Source organism: Podarcis cretensis, assembly GCF_951804945.1.
Source record: "Podarcis cretensis genome assembly, chromosome: 9".
NCBI classification, from domain to species: domain Eukaryota; kingdom Metazoa; phylum Chordata; class Lepidosauria; order Squamata; family Lacertidae; genus Podarcis; species Podarcis cretensis.
Window position 1 is genome coordinate 72098177 of NC_137178.1, and position 15855 is coordinate 72114031.

The 15855-nt window shown below is 43.3% G+C and overlaps 1 protein-coding gene across 1 annotated transcript in view; it reads left to right on the forward strand.

Annotated features, from left to right (window-relative positions):
• The window catches only part of ANAPC4 (anaphase promoting complex subunit 4), a 40273-nt gene extending 37177 nt beyond the window's left edge, over positions 1–3096 (forward strand). The window contains exons 29-30 of the mRNA XM_079989886.1: positions 906–1149; positions 2870–3096. Coding sequence (XP_079846012.1) covers positions 906–1121 — 216 coding nt within the window. The 3' untranslated portion in view covers positions 1122–1149; positions 2870–3096. The remainder of the gene's footprint in view (positions 1–905; positions 1150–2869) is intronic.
• Positions 3097–15855: the final 12759 nt, after the last annotated feature.

A 15855-nucleotide genomic window follows, 5' to 3' on the forward strand; every position in this document is an offset into this window, starting at 1 on the left:
AAAAGAAAAAAACAGATTAAAAGATAAAAGAAACTTTCACTTCCCTGTCTGCCAATCATTTGTATATCAATTATTCAAAATACTTAACATATTTTCTTTTCTTTTCTAGCCTTTATTGTCATAAGTTAAAACAGTAAAATCATAAAATCATCCAAAGTCATCCAAATACATTGATAATCCAAACACATACAATATATAATCATATACAATATATAATAGTCATATACAATATACATATAATACATATAATAATATAATACTTATACATATAATAGATAAACATATACAGTAGATAATCACCAATGAATAAATCAGGCAACTTTAGATTTAGCTTTAAAGATCTCAGCTAAATAATAATAATAATAATAATAATAATAATAATAATAATAATAATTTATTTATACCCCACCCATCTTGCTGGGCTTCCCCAGCCACTCTGGGCGGCTTCCAACTAAATATTAAAATACAGTAATGCATCAAACATTAAAAGCTTCCCTAAACAGGGCTGCCTTCAGATGTCTTCTAAAAGTCTGGTAGTTGTTCTCTTTGACATCTGGTGGGAGGGTGTTCCACAGGGCGGGTGCCACTACCGAGAAGGCCCTCTGCCTGGTTCCCTGTAGCTTTGCTTCTTGCAGCAAGGGAACTGCCAGAAGGCCCTTGGAGCTGGACCTCAGTGACCGGGTAGAACGATGGGGGTGGAGATGCTCCTTCAGGTATACTGGGTTGAGGCCGTTTAGGGCTTTCAAGGTCAGCACCAACACTTTGAAACCCCAATACAATATTGTACTACATGTTGTACTACGTTTTGAACGTTTATATTTTTGCCGCTGCCTTGGATGGGCTTGGCCCATAAAGGCACCTATCGGAGCAGTAAAATAAGACCTATCTTTAAAATGTTCCCCTAGCTAAGTTCAAACCTCCGGCACATCCGAGTGTTTGAAATGGACGTGGAAGATGATGGAGAGGCGGAGGAGGAAGAGGAGGAAGAAATGGTCCCACAGGCCAGTGTGGGCGAAGAGGAGCCCTGCCCGTCTACGAGCAACCAGGAAGAGAGCATCCTTGTTGGTTCTGCTGAATTAGCAGATGAAATAGGAGAACAGGAATCGCATCTCAATGCGTGAGACAAAACTCCCAGTTCGCTGGCTGCAGGTGGGTGAAACGCTGGCCATAAACCATTCTTAGGGGAATTACCGTATTTTTCGCTCTATAGGATGCACTTTCCCCCCTCCAAAAATGAAGGGGAAATGTGTGTGCGTCCTATGGAGCGAATGCAGGCAGGAAAAGCCCCCAAAAGCCGCACACAAGCTCCGCGCGGCTCTTGCAGGCTTTTCCTCAGGAGGGAGAAGGGACTGACGTGGCCATTCAGTCCCTTCTCCTCCTCGTAGAAAAGCCCACAGGAGCCGCGCACTCCTTAAAGGGTGCGCGGCTCCTGTGGGCTTTTGCGGGAGGTGGGGGTATTGCCATAGCCGCCATAGCCCTGCTCAGCCTCTCCCGGCTCCAAAGAGCAGGTCGAAAGGAACCCAAAGCCTCTGGAGCGCACTCCGGAGGCTTCGGGTTGCCTTCACTGAAGCCTGGAGAGCGAGAGGGGTTGGTGCGCACCGACCCCTCACTCTCCAGGCTTCCAAGGTAGCCTCCTGAAGGCGACTGAACGCACCTTGAACGGCACCTTGTTTTAGAGGGGGAGAACAAGGTAAAAAAAAAATTCTCCCCCTCTCCGCGCAGTGCCTCCTGCCGCTTCGCTGAAGGGGCGCTGGGCAGAGAGGGGGAGAATTTTTTTTCTTGTTCTCCCCCTCTAAAACAAGGTGCGTCCTATGGTTGGGTGCGTCCTATAGAGAGAAAAATATGGTAGCTTTTACAGGAACTGCATGCTGGTGCTTGCGTCTCAAGCCTAATTTCGCTCTTCCCTTCCTGGAGCAGGGAAAGAAACCACTGAGTAGCTGGATTAGCACCCGCGATTATGGTTCGTTTAGGAGAAAACGAGCCATAAGCACCAGTAGGGATGCAACACGAAACCACTTCTCCACTCCAGGAAGAGGAAAAGGGAGCTGGGAGAGCTTGAGATGCAGGCAGGTCTCATGCACAAACTCAGTTCCCTAACCTATTTGATGGCCAGTGTTTCTGTCCAGGCTCTTATGTGTTGCGTGGCGAGTTCCCGCCTCCCCCCTCAGAAATAAAGACACGAGACACAAGAATTTGAGTTAATGGTTCAAATTAGGCCACAACTTTATAGATTACAGGAATTGAGCGGTATTGGCTTAGGCATTGGTCCTAACAATTAACCGGCTTCTGCCTGCATGCTTGAAGACCAGTGAGGGTTAACCACCAGTAGGGGGACTCCTGCTGATGCACATCAACTAGGACCTCCCCTGGGGTCACCGCACGGGGGCGTGCCATGGGCCCACACCTCCATAGGCTTAGGACAAGGCCACGCCCCCCGGAATCCTTTACCGGACTACACTTTTATTTGGGGGAAAGTGATGGCACTCCTTCCTCCCCTTCATCTGCATAACAATACAACAGTACCCCTACCAATGCCTCACTGCCAATACCGGGGAGTTGTGATGGTTTGCTACGAGGTAGGACAAAACCAAGTGGCTGGTGCCAATCTGCCAGTTGGGAAAATTCCTACCAGGCCCCTTGATGGCGACCAACCGAAGCAACGTCAGAGAGCCTAGCCTAACGGGTGGGAGGGAAGGGGAAACCAGGTCAGCTGCGGCGCGGGAAAGAGGGAGACCCTCGGCCGCGCCAGACCTAAGTAAGGCGAGGCCACGCTCCCTGGGCCAGCCGATTGGCTTTACTCTCCCAGGCTAGTTTATAAATGGCTTTTGCGGGTATGGAAGCATCCCTGACTCTTCCTTTCTTTTCCCAGTGCTGCTTCTTGCTTCTGAGTTGCCTGAATAAGTTCAGCGCTGGAAGAAAACAAACCCAACTGCAGCCATGTGCAAACACATATCTGACCTTTAAACTTAAGACAGTGTTGTGGTTCTAAAGCTTCCCTTCCAGTCCCACTGCAACATGAGAAACGGGCTTTAAACGTGGGGTTTCCCATCTGTATTTTTAATGGATGGTAAATTAAACAGTGATATTTTTTCTGTAGTGACGGTGTTGTGGTTTGTGCTTTCGATTCCACGTTTTACTAATTTGTAGTTTAGGTCCGTGGTTCCCAGCGTGGGGCACACACCCCACAGCGAGGCCATTTGATTTTTTAGGGGGGGCAATTGGAAGCTTGTTGAGACCAAGTTAATGGCCTTTTAGGCTCCCTCCATGTGAACAGGAGTTCACTGTTTGAATAATAAGAATTACAGTGGTACCTTGGGTTACATACGTTTCAGGTTACAGACTTGGCTAACCCTGAAATATTATCTCGGGTTAAGAACTTTGCTTCAGAATAAGAACAGAAATCGTGCTCTGGTAGCGCGGTGGCAGCAGGAGGCCCCATTATCTAAAGTGGTATCTCAGGTTAAGAACAGTTTCCAGTTAAGAACGGACCTCCAGAACGAATTAAGTTCTTAACCCGAGGTACCACTGTATATGTCATTGGGGGGGGGGGGCATCAGGATTTTAGAGATGCTTAGGTGGGGCATGGCCAAAAGTTGGGAACCACTGGTCTAGGTGTTTTCTAAATCTAATTTATAGTCTAAGGTGGGTGTGTTTTTTTAAAGCTTTCAAATGTGAAAAAAATATCTATAATACTATGAAATGCTTGCCTGTTGCTCAGAAGTCAACTCCTTGCCCCCAAAAGTGTTTTACTATTATTTTAGGATGTACCACATGCACATTAAGCAGAACCAGTCTTCTGCACAAACAGAGAACTTTTAGCAGGATTTTCTAAAACATCATCCATAATTTTGATTTACTGGACCTTCTACTATTTGTGCTCTCCCCCCCAGGTCTGCAGAGAAAGTGGTCATGTTACATTATGATTTAATGTATAATAATAATAATAATAATAATAATAATAATAATACTATAATTTATTATTTATACCCCACCCATCTGGCTGGGTTTCCCTAGCCACTCTGGGCAGCTTCCAGCAAAATATTAAAATACAATAATATTAAAATACAATAATGTAAATAAGTACATACCCTGCACTGGAGATCAATAGACCATTGCCTTATATATGTATATAGAAATTAAAGAGATTTTATACAAATAATTTATATAGGATTGCAGCCATTCTTTCAGGTGGTTCTGCTGTGTGTGTGTCCTAGAATGCACTCAGATTATTGTCTTCTTAAATCATCACTGCAGATAAGCATCAAGGGCAAAGTTAATAGTGCGCACTTATCGACTTTGTTTGTTTTGGACTGAACTGATGGCTAGACCTACAGTTTCCATAGGCTAGCCTTAAAAAGACGGTGGTTAAAGTGTTATCGTGAGCTGAAGAATAATAAACATTTATTGCTTCACCAGACACGGCAGAGATTCCTCTTTGGAGGTAGTTGTAAAGGGGGGAAAGGTGTAGCTGGTCTTGAGAAACATGTATTGTCAATCATTTCCCACAGCAGTCATTAATTCATTTGTATTCTGTAGTTAAAATTAAATGTACTTGTAGTTGAAAAGGATTTGTAGATCAAAGGACTGTATGAACTTTGGGTTGTTTAGGATCAAATAGTGCAGACAGCTCTGAATTTTTTCACATATTGCTTTTGTCCCATAATATTTAAAAGATGTCTTTCCAACACACACACACCCCACACACACACCTAGAAGCACGCTAAATATTCAATTTAAAATAAAATAAGTCTTCCTCTTTTACTCCTGGCAGAAGCTTGTGAATTGTGAATCATAGACTGAGGGATTTGCAAATATAGGATGACAACGTAGCTCTGCTAGGTAAAGGTAAAGGTACCCCTGCCCGTACGGGCCAGTCTTGACAGACTCTGGGGTTGTGCGCCCATCTCACTTAAGAGGCCAGGGGCCAGCGCTGTCCGGAGACACTTCCGGGTCACGTGGCCAGCGTGACATCGCTGCTCTGGCGAGCCAGAGCCGCACACGGAAACGCCGTTTACCTTCCCGCTGGTAAGCGGTCCCTATTTATCTACTTGCACCCGGAGGTGCTTTCGAACTGCTAGGTTGGCAGGCGCTGGGACCGAGCAGCGGGAGCGCACCCCGCCGCAGGGATTCGAACCGCCGACCTTTCGATCGGCAAGCCCTAGGCGCTGAGGCCTACTTTTCAATTATTTGAAAAGTAATTGTGATGACGTTTGTAGGTTTCCAAGAAGTTTTGTGAGGAGTATTATTGGAAGTATTGCAAAAATGGAGAAGGTGAAGGATGACTTCTTAAGAGATGTAAAGGCAATATAAAGTTAAGAAATGCATAAGAAGTGGTTAAAACGGTGGATCATCAGAGGTGCTGATGGAAGTCTAAAAAGATTGTATAAGTGATAAGTTTTGTGGTACAATTTATAATTTATATGTTAAAATTATTATTTAAAATTATTTAAATATTTTAAAAATTATTTAAAAAATAAAATAAATAAAGCATCGCTCCCGGGCCTCTTGCCTTGTAAGCAGGAGCAACAACATGCAGAACAGAACGTTTGTACAGAAACTGAGAGTGGACTTCACCACGGTGAATAGCTTCACAGGCTCTAAAGGTACGGTAAATCCTTTAGGATGCAAGAACAATGCATTCTTACCATTTTCATTTTTTAAAAAAAAGTGCCGTTGCTATCAGAAGTTTGGAAATGCCGAGGTAAAGTTTTGGAATACAGGCTTGAGAGCAATAGTGCATAGAGGAAGAAGGCTCAAAAGGAAGTTTCTACAATGCGTCCCTGTGGTTTTATTTATTTATTAAATTCCTATACTGCTTCAAATTTTTAAGAAAAATCTCAAAGTGGTTTACAGCATATTAAATCAATAATACATAAATAAAACAATCTGAAGAAAGTCAAATATAGAGTATACAGTCAAAGCAACGTGACAGAAAACTAAAATATTATCTTAAGGATTTCAGAATAAAACATTACAAAGGAGGTCAACTACAGAATACATATTTTAACATAGTAGGCCAGGTGGAAAGGGCCTTGCAGGGACCTGGTTTTCTGACCACAAATGCCGTTTGCTGAGCGAATGGTGACAAAACACACGGAGCGTGATTTTCAGTATGCGTGCAACCATCTCAGCGCATAGCTATGATGTGCTGGAAGTTTTTAATGTTTGATGTTGCATCGTGCTTTTAATATTCAGGTGGGAGCCACGCAGAGTGACCGGGGAAACCCAGTCAGATGGATGGGGTATAAATAATAATTTGTTGTTGCTGTTGTTTAGTCGTTTAGTCGTGTCCGACTCTTCGTGACCCCATGGACCAGAGCACGCCAGGCACTCCTGTCTTCCACTGCCTCCCGCAGTTTGGTCAAACTCATGCTGGTAGCTTCGAGAACACTGTCCAACCATCTCGTCCTCTGTCATCCCCTTCTCCTTGTGCCCTCCATCTTTCCCAACATCAGGGTCTTTTCCAGGGAGTCTTCTCTTCTCATGAGGTGGCCAAAGTATTGGAGTCTCAGCTTCAGGATCTGTCCTTCCAGTGAGCACTCAGGGCTGATTTCCTTCAGAATGGATAGGTTTGATCTTCTCGCAGTCCATGGGACTCTCAAGAATCTCCTCCAGCACCATAATTCAAAAGCATCAATTTTTCGGCGATCAGCCTTCTTTATGGTCCAGATCTCACTTCCATACATCACTACTGGGAAAACAATAGCTTGAACTATGTGGGCCTTTGTTGGCAAGGTGATTTCTCTGCTTTTTAAGATGCTGTCTAGGTTTGTCATTGCTTTTCTCCCAAGAAGCAGGCGTCTTTTAATTTCGTGCATGCTTATTATTATAGGTCTGAGCCAAGCATGTCATTCTTTCCCTCAAAAGAAAAGAAAAATTTCCTGATTGTAATGCTGACTACATTAGACACGAGATCATTGGCGAGACATGACAAACACTTCATGGGTTAAACAGGGTATTAAGAGAAATATCTTTTAAAGTTCATAAGGCTTTTCTGTAGGTTCTCAGGGCAACACAGCTGTAAATTCTGCTCAGTGAGAACTAACTGCCAGCTCTAGCTGAAGAGCTAAGATTGTGTCCAATATAACGGTGGCTGACAGAAATTTGCTGGTTAACAGAAACTTGGGAGTAGCTAGGTGATGGAATACAAAACTTGGGTATCGTTTCAGCCGAGATTTTATCTCGCTGTTTATTCAACGCTTCTAATTACACAAGATCAAAATGCATGAAAAAAATAGAGGGGCAACCAGAGAGGGTTGCCTTTTTCTTATTTCCACTGGAATTAGTGATAGAAGGAAGCGTCAGTGGGTTTTATGGGGCTTCTTGCGAAAGGGTCCTTGGGCAGGGTTTTTAAAATAAGCAACATGTACAAAACAAATAACAAATGCTGGAAATTTAAGGAAAAGGAAGGTACTTTTTACCATATGTGGTGAGAATATAAGAAAGTAAAGGACTTCTGGGAAATGATTTATAATCAGATTTTTAAAATCTTGAAATATACATTTGTAAAAAAAACCAGAAGCCCTTTTACTTGGTATAGTAGGTACAGAGATTTACAAGCATGATAAAAAATATGTTTTTATATGCGACAACTGCAGCAAGAATACTATTAGCCCAGCGACGGAAGCAAGAAGAACTACCAACTACCAACTAAAGAGTGGCAGATGAAACTCATGGACTATGCCGAGTTGGCGAAATAAACTGGGGGAAAATTCGGAACCAGCAAGACCAGACTTTCCTGAAAGATTGGAAGAAAATTATGATATATCTGAAAGACAATTATAATCAATTGACATCACTTTTAGGGTTGCAAGAAGTTTTGTAAGGAGAACTATATGAATTATTGCAAAAAAAAAAAAAAAAAAGACGAAGAAGAGTTTATTTAGGATTTGGATTTTATAGCAATAACTATTAAAATGCAAAATCAGAAAGAAAGTTAGAAAACCATTAGTCGAAGTTGACAGACGTCCTAGGCTGTGATAGCCAAAGGTTTGTTATACTGTATAAGATGGGCTGTTTGGAAAAGGTGCAAAACCCAATAAAATTTTTATATATATAAAAATAAAATGAGCAACATGACTTTAGCTCTGATGCACAAATGGGAAAAATATTTCGTTCTGGTACAGCGATATGTGGGGACCGTGAAGAAATGGCATAGCCCTCATGGATTTGAAAAATGTGCCTTTTCAGGTGTGAGGATGTGCCCTTGGGTTTTTTTGCAGTTTGGCGTACCGAACAGGTAACAGCAGTAAATTTATGGTGTTGCTCTACTGAGCCAGAAGAGGGCATTGCAGTAGTATGGCAAAAGCATTGTTCTGCCTTTTTCAAAACCAAAAACTGCTGCTTTGATGAGACCCGAAAGGCAGACAGAACAAAATAAAACAGCAGATGCGACACCATAATATGTGAGTGATGCTGGTATTATTATTTATTACATTGATTAGTTGCTTATGACATATAATGTCTCAGAGTAAGTTCTGATGATAGAAGCAACACAAATAAAAAAAAAACCTTAACACACTGGACAATACTTTGTGTAATATACTCCTATTAAAATACCATTAAATTAGGTTATATTTACTTTTTAGAATGGCATACTGTTATGCTCACTCCAGATCTCTGAGGGCTGAGAACTCAAGGGGTACACCAGCTGTGAAGCCAGGTTCTGCTACCTTGAAATGAGGTCACGGGGCTTGTGGCATTCTTGTGATGTTGTTGTTGTTTAGTCTCTTAGTCGTGTCTGACTATTCGTGACCCCATGGACCAGAGCACGCCAGGCACTCCTGTTTTCCACTACCTCCCCCAGTATGGTCAAACTCATGTTGGTAGCTTCGAGAACACTGTCCAACCATCTCGTCCTCTGTCGTCCCCTTCTCCTTGTGCCCTCCATCTTTCCCAACACCAGGGTCTTTTCCAGGGAGTCTTCTCTTCTCATGAGGTGGCCAAAGTATTGGAGCCTCAGCTTCAGGATCTGTCCTTCCAGTGAGCACTCAGGGCTGATTTCCTTCAGAATGGATAGGTTTGATCTTCTTGCAGTCCATGGGACTCTGAAGAGTCTCCTCCGGCACCATAATTCAAAAGCATCAATTCTTGGGCGATCAGCCTTCTTTATGGTCCAGCTCTCACTTCCATACATCACTACTGGGAAAACCATGGCATTAACTATACGGACCTTTGTTGGCAAGGTTATATCTCTGCTTTTTAAGATGCTGTCTAGGTTTGTTGTTGCTTTTCTCCCAAGAAGCAGGCGTCTTTTCCTTACTGATGTCACCAAATTGTGATTATATGGTATTATTTCTACAAGTCGATCATAAATGGAAATGCACCTTAACTCTAACCAGATGTCCCAAAAATTCACTGCCTCCCATCAGATTTGTGGGGACAATCCCCAAGACATCAGCTTCAAGAGTCTAAAATTCAGTCTCTCTTCACAACTCCAAATCTGCCATGCTTTTGCTCTGCTTCACACACGCACAGACACCTCAATGCCTTTTCCAGCCATGGAGCAGGGAGGAGAAATACATGCCCCCTTTTTGATTAAATTTACGGCATGCAATGCCTTAAGAGAAAACATTATGAAAATGATTTATAGGTGGTACATGACTCCAGTCAAGCTTGCGAAGATTTATCATTTGCCCAATAATAAATGTTGGAAATGTAAAGAGACTGAAGGTACCTTCTTCCACCTTTGGTGGACCTGCCCAAAGATTAAGGCCTTCTGGGAAATGATTTATAATGAGATTAAGAAAGTACTTAAATGCACCTTTTATAAAAAACCAGAGGCATTTCTCTTGGGTATGGTCGGCCAGTTGGTGTCGAGGAAGGATAAAAACTTTTTTCTGTATGCTACTACGGCAGCAAGGATTCTTCTAGCAAAATATTGGAAGACACAAGAGCTACCCACGCTGGAGGAATGGCAGGCGAAAGTGATTGACTTTATGTGATTGGCAGAAATGACCGGCAGAATCCGTGACCAAGAGAAAGAGACTGTGGAAGAAGACTGGAAGAAGTTTAAAATATATCTTAAGAGCTACTATAAAATTGAGGAGTGCTAAAATGCTAAGGGAGAGGAAGATGTAGAATTACAGTGGTAAATTTTGTTTGATTTAGGGTGAAATTGAAAAGGAGAATGAATTTAAATTTAATTGGTTAAAAGGGTTGTTGAATAATTGTTAAAAATAAAAAAGGATGCAAAAAAGGGAAGGTATGGGGAAGTCCGAGAAAAGAGGCTCATGAAAATAAGGTTAAGAAACTATGAATTTATGTGTTTGTTTGTATTTTGTTTCTGTTGTGTTTTATAAAATTGGAAAACTAATAAAAAATTTATTAAAAAAAATAAAAATACATGCCCCCTTTTTGTCATACCGGCTGTCACCTTCCAGATGGTAGTTTTGTGGAACAATATTGCCCCAAACTTACATGGCCCGAGCAGGGCAAAAGGTACAGTAAGTCTGGCTAATCCCCAAAGACACATTTTCAACAGCTCCCAGCAATACATACCCCTCTCCCACAGGATGGGACTGCCTGTGATCTTATAAGTCTTTGAAAGAAAGCGGCGGAAAATAACATCTGTTTGTTGAAGCTACCCAAGCTCTTGGAAAGCAGCTCCTGAGCAGTATCTTAACCCCCCTAGTACAGGCATGTCCAAAGTTCATTTTAAAAGGTTAACAACTTTGGTCGACCCTTACGGCCCTTCACTTCATCAAATCTGGCCCTCTTTGAAAAAAGTTTGGACACCACTACCCTTAGAATAGTAGAGACATCACCTTGCCAACAAAGGTCCATATAGTAAAAGCTATGGTTTTCCCAGTAGTGAAGTATGAAGTGAGAGCTGGACCATAAAGAAGGCTGATCGCCCAAGAATTGATGCTTTTGAATTATGGTGCCGGAGGAGACTCTTGAGAGCAAAGATCAAACCTCTCCATTCTGAAATAAATCAGCCCTGAGTGCTCACTGGAAGGACAGATCCTGAAGCTGAGACTCCAAAACTTTGGCCACCTCATGAGAAGAGAAGACTCCCTGGAAAAGACCCTGATGTTGGGAAAGATGGAGGGCACAAGGAGAAGGGGACGACAGAGAATGAGATGGTTGGACAGTGTTCTTGAAGCTACTAACGTGAGTTTGACCAAACTGCAGGAAACAGTGGAAGACAGGAGTGCCTGGCTTGCTCTGGTCCATGGCGTCACGAAGAGTCGGACACGACTAAACGACTAAACAACAACAACAACCCTTAGAATGCACTTGTGATGTTCTTCAAAGAAATCAAATGGGAAAACAGCAACTGTTCGTTTCCTTGCCAATAAGGAGAGACATGTAGAAAGAAGAGAGATTTTAGGAAAGCTGAAAACTTCTACTTCCCACCGCTTCTTTGAGATCAAGACATTCTTGCTCTCATTGAAGAGATAAACCTAGATAGACTTTTCAAAGCTCAGCTCAATAATTTTGTCCTTTGATGATAATTTCAGGCACCGGTTTACATCCCATATTGTTAAGCAGTCATTTTTCACATCAACTTTTGCACGGTTTGAATTTTTGAGCTGTCCAAGAGTTGAAATGGCCCATTTTGGCCTGGCTGCCCATTAATAAAAGCTCTGTTAGGTGGTGACAGTGATCTTTTTAACCATCCAAAAACACCCATGGATAAGCTATCTGTTTATTGCACTGATTGCGCAGATAAAGAAACAGGCATCGAGAGAGATCAGCTTGATGAATAGGCAGGGTTTACTCTGAGCCAGGGCTAAGCCCAAGATTGTTGAGTTATTAATCCATTGGCAAACATCTCTTGCTGAAAGAAAAGACTTATCTTAACCCCAAACACTGCCAGCATTACTGTACTGTAACTTGCAACCTATCTGGATCGCACAAAGGTTTTTTGTCCTTCCCATCTCCCCAAAATGTGTTGGTGGTAGCAGCAGCAGCGGCAGCCTTAATTTTTTTTTATTGTTTTCTATGTCCCTCTGTGCCTTTCTGTCATTTTAACTTGCTCCTTATGTTTCTGGAGGTCCTGATTCCCCCAGAAATGGTTCCCCACAGAGGCTATTATCTGAATCACCAGATCTGCCAGAGCTGTCATATTGGCTCTTGTCCATAGCTGTCAACTTGCAGATTTGAAAATAAGGGACCAGCAGCCTCGAAAATAAGGGATCAGCAGCCAAAATAAGGGATTTTAGTCAACCAGCAGCCAAACAAAGTCTCAAGCGGTGGTTCCCACAGTGCAGCAACCCGGCAAAGGGGATGCAGCAAGGAAAACCACCGTCACCTCTCCGCTGGGAAGCGCTGAGCAAAGGCGAGTCCCCAGGCAATGCGGCCGATTTGATCAGCACAAGGCATGCAAGCTCCACCCCCCCAGTCGTTCTTAGACTCCTTATTGGGTGAGCAACGCAGCCAAGCAGCACAGTTGGAGCCTCCCTCCTCCCTGGCCGGCAGGGAGGGAGGGAGAGGAGCTGCTTCCTTTGAAACCCGGGAAATTTAAGGGACATCATCAATAAGGGACAGCAGCGGGACACAGCGCTGGGATAAGGGACTTTCCCGCCAAATAAGGGACGGTTGACAGCTATGCTCTTGTCAGAAATAGTACACCTGAGCCAACTCTGAGCTAAGGAGAGACCAAAGAGCAACTTTAAAAACATGTAAGTTTTTGTTATTTAAGGCCAGCAACTTTAAAAAAGAGATGTGCATAGCGGTGTATCAGGGATGGGATTGTAGGAAGGAGTTATTCCTCTCAGCAATAGTTTGGCTTTATTTATTTTCAGTAGGAAAGCCAGATAAATAGTCTTACTCAAAGGAACCCCCTCTTCCCTCTTGCTCATCCATCATAGGTGCACCAGAGTGTTATTTTTCTAGCAAAAGAGGTGCTGGAAGTCACCATGTTCTCTTATAATGCCAATGGCGCCCATCTGAGAGGTGTCAGAATTGAGTTCCAGTGAGTTCCGGCTGAAAAAAATCCCTGTGTGTACATTATTTAACAAACCATGTAAATATTGAGATTGGTTGCAGGCATTAGGTAGCACCACGCTCAATCTGTTTTAGCAGATTACTCCAGAGATTGCCGTGTGTCGATGGTGGTGTCCTCGCCCTGTTGTTGCCTCTGATGTGTTCAATAAAATGTGCCATGTTTCCTCAAAATCCCCCCCTCTCTCTCCAGCTTTAGGTTGCTTGGATATTTCTAGTAAAGATAAAGGGACCCCTGACCAGGTCCCTTTATCTTTACTAGGTCCAGTCGTGACCGACTCTGGGGTTGCAGCGCTCATCTCGCTTTATTGGCCAAGGGAGCTGGCGTACAGCTTCCGGGTCATGAGGCCAGCATGACTAAGCCACTTCTGGCGAACCAGAGCAGCGCATGGAAATGCCGTTTACCTTCCCGCCGGAGCGGTACCTATTTATCTACTTGCACTTTGACGTGCTTTCGAACTGCTAGGTTGGCAGGAGCTGAGACTGAAGAACGGGAGCTCACCCCGTCACGGGGATTCGAACCGCAACCTCCTGGTTGGCAAGTCCTAGGCTTTGTGGTTTAACCCACAGAGCCACCCACGTCCCAGGATGTCCCATGAGCACAATGTTCCAGGTATAGAAGGTAAAAGTGAACTGACATTAGGATAAATTCCTGGAGAGCATCCTCTCTGTGTATGGGGGATGCAAGGTCCCTGAAGTTCAAAAGACTGCATTTCCTCTCCACGTGGCAGCATTGAGACAGGGATGGGAGCAAGGAATCTTCAGAGAACAATCCTTGAAGGCGGCCAGACAACCCTTGAAGGAGCATAGCTGTCAACATTTCCCTTTTTTAAAGGGAAATTCCCTTATTCCGAATAGGATTCCTCGCGAGAAAAGGGAAAAGTTGACAGCTATGTGAAGGAGTGGCAGAGAAGGGTCGGCCACTCCTTGCAGTAGCCACTGCTCCTGTAGGGCTCCAGTGGGATATTTGGATTTGATCCTTTAAGATGGTGTTTGTTTGTTTGAAAAAACAACTGGTTGTTTTTAACGGTCATGGTTTATGGAATTGCTGTATATCGGTGTGCATGCTCCCACATGTGCAAGTTCTGCCTCAGACCTTTGTGCATTCAGGAGGATGGCACTTAAAGTTGGAAAGCATAATTCTGGTGGTCAACAAAAGAGGTTTAAAGACTCTCTCAAGGCAAATCTCATAAAATATAAATAGTATAAACACTGACAACTGGGAAACACTGGCCTGCGAGCACTCCAATTGGAGAACAGCCTTGACCAAAGGTGTCATGGACATTGAAGATGCTTGAACTCAGGACGAAAGAGAAAAACGTGCTAAGAGGAAGGCACATTTGGCAAACCTTCACCATGATCAACTCCCACCCAGAAACCTATGTCCCCACCATAGATGTGTGGATCCAGAATTGGCCTCCACAGTCACTTACGGACTCACTGTTAAGACCCTGTTCCTGGAAGACAATCTTACTCAGCTACGAGGGACTGCCGAAGAAGAAGAAGAAGAAGAAGAAGAAGAAGAAGAAGAAGAAGAAGACGACAGAGGGGACTTCTGAGTGTACAGTGGTACCTCAGGTTAAGTACTTAATTCGTTCCGGTGGTCTGTTCTTAACCTGAAACTGTTCTTAACCTGAAGCACCACTTTAGCTAATGGGGCCTCCCGCTGCCGCCGCACCGCCAGAGCACAATTTCTGTTCTCGTCCTGAAGCAAAGTTCTTAACCTGAAGCACTATTTCTGAGTTAGTAGAGTCTGTAACCTGAAGCATATGTAACCTGAAGCATATGTAACCTGAAGTGGAATCCGAGGTAGCACTGTATTGGGAATCTCAAGGTTCCTAAGCACAGGAAAATTCTAAGTGTTTTAATATAAATGTGCTTAGTTTCTGTTTGAACATGAGGAGGTCTGGATGATGGTGAGGGGTAAGGCATGTGTGTTTGTTCCCTCCTGGCTTTAAGCCCAAACACCTGAATAGGTTGTTTGTTTCTACATACATGACTGCTGTGTGACTTCTTTATGAAAACAAGTTCTGGTGAAAAGCAATTTGAGGAGAATCGTTGAGTGTACTTAATCACTTTTCTACTTTGTTTCAAAGCAGCCTGAAGTGGTGATTTGGAATGGAGAAACGGGGGTGGTGGGGGGGAGTTAAGAGCTGCTCAGTTTCCCATTCTTCAATACCTTCCGAAGGATTTTCTTAAAAAGAAAAATAGCTTTAGGAACAGAGAAAGTGGTGCTGAAGTTTGCCCTTGCCTTCGGCTTCTTTGCTCCAAATTTCCCCAAGCCACCTTTTTCACACTTTTAAATCACTGCATCCTAAACCTGCAATTCCCTAAGAAATCTCGGAGGAAAGGGGCTGTGTGTTGCCTTAAAAAACACACAAAAAGTTTGCATGAATTTCGGCCCTTAGTTGGCAGGCTTGAGTTCCAGCAATTCCTGTTTCAGCAGCAGCTGAGAGCTGGATTTTTATTTACCTGTGCTGAACAAGTTAACCAAAGGGTGCCTCATGTTCTCCTTAGACACTCAGGGTGGATCCAGATTATTAATGATGATGGTGGAGTGCCTCAATTAATTCAGACTGAGACAGGGATTTATCTATCCTAACCGGTTTTGTTTGGCTAGCCTTGAGATGCTTAGAGCCTTTCCAAGAAATGGAATGCCAAGAATGTGCATGTAGATTGGATAAATTATCTGCAATATTTAAATAGCTAACTTAGAAGCCTGGGAGCTAACTGCAATATTTACATGGCGGTTCTGTACACCAAGTGCCACAGCAAAGATGCAAATCTGTTTAATCTCAGCATTGGTCCCATATCTCTTTCAAGCTTTTAAATTTTTTAAAGAATCTTAAAACCTCCCCCACCCACCCACAATTTGTGTTGCACTGGGTGATTAAACTGCTGCCG